This window comes from Polistes fuscatus, unplaced genomic scaffold, assembly GCF_010416935.1.
Source record: "Polistes fuscatus isolate 324 unplaced genomic scaffold, CU_Pfus_HIC Scaffold26, whole genome shotgun sequence".
NCBI classification, from domain to species: Eukaryota; Metazoa; Arthropoda; class Insecta; order Hymenoptera; family Vespidae; genus Polistes; species Polistes fuscatus.
In genome coordinates, this window is record NW_025113103.1 from 403,657 (window position 1) to 408,943 (window position 5,287).

Genomic DNA, 5,287 nt, shown 5'->3' on the forward strand with positions numbered 1-5,287 from the left:
TAGATAGCCTTTCAGAACGACGTGGAGGTCAGATACTCGACATAGCTAGGAGTTCAATTTCGTGCCAATAATATCTATGCTACGCGAGAAAGCATGGGTGTCGATAGTAAAGGGGAAGGGGGAGTGTGATACCCTATGGGTAAGGAAAGGTATGAAGAAGGGTGGTAAAGGAAAAAAAAAATAAGAACGACGAATTGATTTTTGTGATCCCTTGTGATCGAAGAAGAGGATAGAATAGAAGTGTGCGTGCATTTATTTTTGTTATTTTTCTCTTTACTTAGGTTTTATCGTTTATTGTATAATCGTCATAGGTAGGTTCGTGGGAAACGAGAAAATTGATTTATTTTCATCAATGAGTTCGTATTTAATACTAAACGTATAACAGGTGATCAAATGATTCTAAAATCTAATATATTAGTTTGTAAAAATTAAAGAAAGTATATTATTCGTTATCCAATTGGTTGAAATCTCATGAAAATTTATTTACTTTGATCAATGAATTCGTATTAATACTAAACCTATAACAGGTGATCAAATGATTCTAAAAATCCTATATATTAATTTGTAAATTAAAGAAAGTATATTGTTCGTTATCTAATTGGTTGAAATCTCATGAAAATTTATTTACTTTGATCAATGAATTCGTATTAATACTAAACCTATAACAGGTGATCAAATGATTCTAAAAATCCTATATATTAATTTGTAAATTAAAGAAAGTATATTGTTCGTTATTTAATTGGTTGAAATATCATTCTATAAGTATGAAAATACATGCTTTGTTTAAAACTCATGGTAGGAATAGGTATACATGAAGTGTCGATAGGTTTAGTGTTAAAAATATAAAACAAAATCTTCACGCATGTTTTCTTTCTTTTTACGGTTTGCTTTATATTTTTTTTCTTTTATTATTATTATTATTATATTATTATTATTATTATTATTATTATTATTATTATTGAGGAATGAAGAGAGATCTCTTCCTGGGTTGTTCGGAAAAAAAATAATTATTATTTCAAGGAATAAAAATAAAATTGTAAATGAATGATGAAAGTATGATATTGTCGTGATTGTATTAAAAGTAATAAAATTTTAAAAAATCGTTAGACGCTAGAAAAGAAACGAAAATAAACGAAAAGAAACGAAAATAAATGAAAAGAAAAAGATAATAAAAAAATCGTGCATAACGTAGGAAGTTAATTTGCTAGGATTAGAAAAGAGATTACTGAGAAATGGGTTTGTGAGGCCAGGTAGCGTGGATCAAGGCGGATACCAAGGCGATCTTAGCAATTCACGAACACGTCATCACGAATAACGCTCGCCTATCTGTCACGCACAATGATCAAAACACCTGGACGTTGAATATACGAGGAGCCAGGAAGGAGGATGGAGGGGTTTACATGTGCCAAGTTAACACCAATCCTATGAAAAGTCAGGTATGATTATTTTTTCAATAAACAATCAAATTCATTTAATTATTTGCGCCACAATATTTTAAATAATAATAAAATAATAAAATGTTACTTAGACATTTTATTGCATTTTAAATGAAACAAAATTATATTAATATTTTAGATATATTTATAATTTTTATATTTTATTAATATTTTATTAATAAAAGTGTCACATAATGTAAAAACATGCAAACAAAAAAAAATAGTAACAGTTTCATTAAATTTGTTGTTATAGGATGGGTATGATTATTTTTTCAATAAACAATCAAATTTCATTTAACTATTTGCGCCACAGTATTTTAAATAATAAAATAATAAAATGTTACTTAGATATTTTATTGCATTTTAAAACAAAATTATATTAATATTTTATATATTATATATATATTTATAATTTTTATATTATATTAATATTTTTATTAATAAAAGTGTCACATAATGTAAAAACATAGAAACAAAAAATAATAGTAATAGTTTCATTAAATTTGTTGCTATAGGATGGGACTAAAATAATCCCAGAGTGCCTACGCGCATGCATTTATTGCAATATTTTAAGGTGGGAATAAAAATGTCCCAGCATGCATTACGGTGCATCAAAAAGGTGGGATACTTTTAATCCCACTGTATCTCAAAGAGTCAATTCATGACGATTTCACTTTTATATATATACGTTTTCGCATACAAAATATTATATATATATATATATATATATATATATATATATATATATATATATTATATTATATTTTATTTTATTATTTTTCTTTGATTTTTATTTCTTTATTTGTTTTTAACGCGAAATAATATCGTTAATCAAATGATATTTGAATCAATTTTATTTCCAATTCCTTTTTTTCTTTTCTTTCTTATATTTAATCAAATATTTTTCCACTTCTCTTCTTATTTCATTATAATTAATTGTGAAAATTTATGATCAATCGAGTGACACAATTTTCTATTATATACTTTTAATAAATTATATTTCTATGATATTTTATTCTAATTTTTTTCTTTTCTTCTTTTCTTTTTTTTCAAACACGAATCCAACTAAAGAAGAATCGAATAAAGATTTAAATATAACTTCATTTTCCATTATCCCATTGTAATATTTTATCGAATATATATTTTTTGTTCACGTTTCATTAGATTATCATAATTAATATTAAGAGTGATAATTTAAAAACGGAACGAAGTTAATTAAGTTAGACGGTAGAGATGGTAAAAAGAAAAAATAAGAGAGAAAAAGAAAGAAAGAAAGAGAGAGAGAGAGAGAGAGAGAGAGAGAGAGTAAATAAATGATGATCGATTTCTCGCACAAATTACAGAGCGCCTTTCTCGAAGTAGTAATACCACCGGCATCATATCCGAGGAACGTCCAACGATTTAATGGTTCCGGAAGGTGGTTCAGCTAAGCTGGTATGTAAGGCTAGAGGATATCCGAAACCAGAGATCGTTTGGAAACGAGAGGATGGTTCCGAGATAATATCTCGCGGTGGTTCGACTGGCGGCAGAACGAAAAGTATGAAGCAAAAATTATATAATCCATTTTACTTTCATTTTTCATTATTTCACCCCCATTTCCTTCTCTTATTTTTTCCTCATTCTTTTTTTTTCTTTTTTTTTTCTTTCTAATAATTACAAGCACAAAGGTAATATCAATCTTCGTCAATTTATTATTACATATATAAATATAAATATATAAAGTGTCATTGAAATTTAAAAAGAAACACCACCACCCTTTTCTAATTCCCTCCCCCGGTAAAAAATTACAAAAATACGCTGACACTGTTAGACGGGGTGGGAGGGAGCTTGGATTCAAACAAAAAAATAATTATTCAAATATTGTTATATTATATATATATTATATAAAATATAATAATATATTCATATTATTATTATATAAATAAATTATATTATTCAAACATATATAATATTATATTATTATATCATATATATGAGCCGTTTATTTTGAAAGTGGCTTAACTCCATATAACCTTAAATTGAGATATTTAAAGGTTTGCGTTTCAATGCAATTAAAAATATACGAAAAGAATAACAATGAGTTATGTTGCTTAAGTGTATCTAAAGGTGTTCAATTTACAGTTCCTATTAAAATAATGGCAATTATTAAGCGAGTAATATGCGTTTTCTTATCAAGAATGGAGTTAGGCCACTTTCAAAATTAACAACCAGATTCGTTATCAAATTTGAAGGAACCGAAGTCCATTCAACATAATTTAAGATGCTTCAAATTGCGAAAAAACAATACTTATTTTATTTTACATATCTTTATAACACTTTAAAAACATAAATTATGCGATTGAAAATATTTTTACAAACATAAATTACAAAACAATTTTCTACTCATCTACATTTTGTGTATGTGAAAGGATTTAAAGAAATCATGATGTTCCGGTGGTATATATCGTAATAAGTCAATTATATCCTTGAATTTTGCGGTTGTAATTTGTCTTATATTTTTATACAGTGTGTCAAACAATATTTTCGAACTTTCTTGGTCTACCCCGACGTGGTATTAAATTCAGGACTTTCAAATTTTCGTTCTCATTCATTGATGTCTTATAGAAAATCTTATTCATTTTTGACAAAACGCATCCAACATATTTTTAACCAGTTTATTGGTTCTCCGTTAGAATTCTTGACCTTTTAAAAATTGTGTCTTCTAATAATTTTGTTGATACAAAATCTTCTTGTCTCATTTCATGAACAATAAAGTTATTACCTTTCCGACACTTTTTGATAATATTGTAATACTCTCGGGGGACAAACAGTAAATTATTTTTTTTTAATGTCATTTCTACCACACCAAAATCTCTACTCCTAATGGAGTTAGGCCATTTTCAAAATAAACGGTTCAGTGATTCAACTAACTCTGAAAACTTATGTGTCCAGAATTACCGTATTTACTCGGAATATAAAAAATCTTAAATGCTTTATTGATAGATAATTTGAAGCTGTACATGTTACCGTGGGTAACCGGAAAAAAATGAAAAATGGAGTTAGGCCACTTTCAAAATAAACGGCTCAATATATACATAAAAGAAAAAAAAAAAGAAATTAAAAAAGAAACACCCCCACCCTTCTTGCCCCCGGTAAAAAATTACAAAAATAGGCTGACACTGTTTGAGGAGGGGGGAGGGTGGATTCAAACAAAAAAATAATTATTCAAATATTATCATATTATATATATTATATAAAATATAATAATATATTCATATTATTATTATATAAATAAATTATATTATTCAAACATATATAATATATTATTATATCATATATATATATAAAAGAAAAAAAAGAAGAGGTAATTACTCAAACCGCCTCTTATTAAAATGATTGATAAAGTGTCATTGAAATTAGAAAAGAAACCCTCCACCCTTCCTCCCCCTCCGCTCTCCCCGGTAAAAATTACAAAAATACGCTGACACTGTTTGAGGTTGGATTCAAACAAAAAAATAATTATTCAAATATTGTGATATTATATATATATTATATAAAATATAATATATTCATATTATTATTATATAAATAAATGATATTATTCAAACATATATATTATTATATTATAATATTATATATATAAAAGAAAAGAAAAAAAGAGGTAATTACTCAAACCGCCTCTTATTAAAAATGATTGATGCAAACAATATTTCGTTGTTTCCCGCATGGGATTTGATTTTCAGCACCAACGGCAGTCGGCGAGCTTCTAGTTTTATCAAAAATAACTAGAAGCGAGATGGGTGCATATCTTTGTATTGCGAGCAACGGAGTACCACCCTCGGTTAGCAAACGAATAATGTTGCACGTACATT

The 5,287-nt window shown here is 26.9% G+C and overlaps 1 protein-coding gene across 1 annotated transcript; it reads left to right on the forward strand.

Annotated features, from left to right (window-relative positions):
• Nucleotides 1-1,047: 1,047 nt before the first annotated feature.
• LOC122518676 (lachesin-like) lies at nt 1,048-5,287 on the forward strand (the record flags this gene model as incomplete). The annotated part of the gene is given in 5 exon segments (XM_043637707.1): nt 1,048-1,053; nt 1,251-1,436; nt 2,780-2,823; nt 2,825-2,973; nt 5,159-5,287. Coding segments are annotated over 5 exon segments (514 nt in total), but the record flags the coding sequence as incomplete, so codon positions are not given.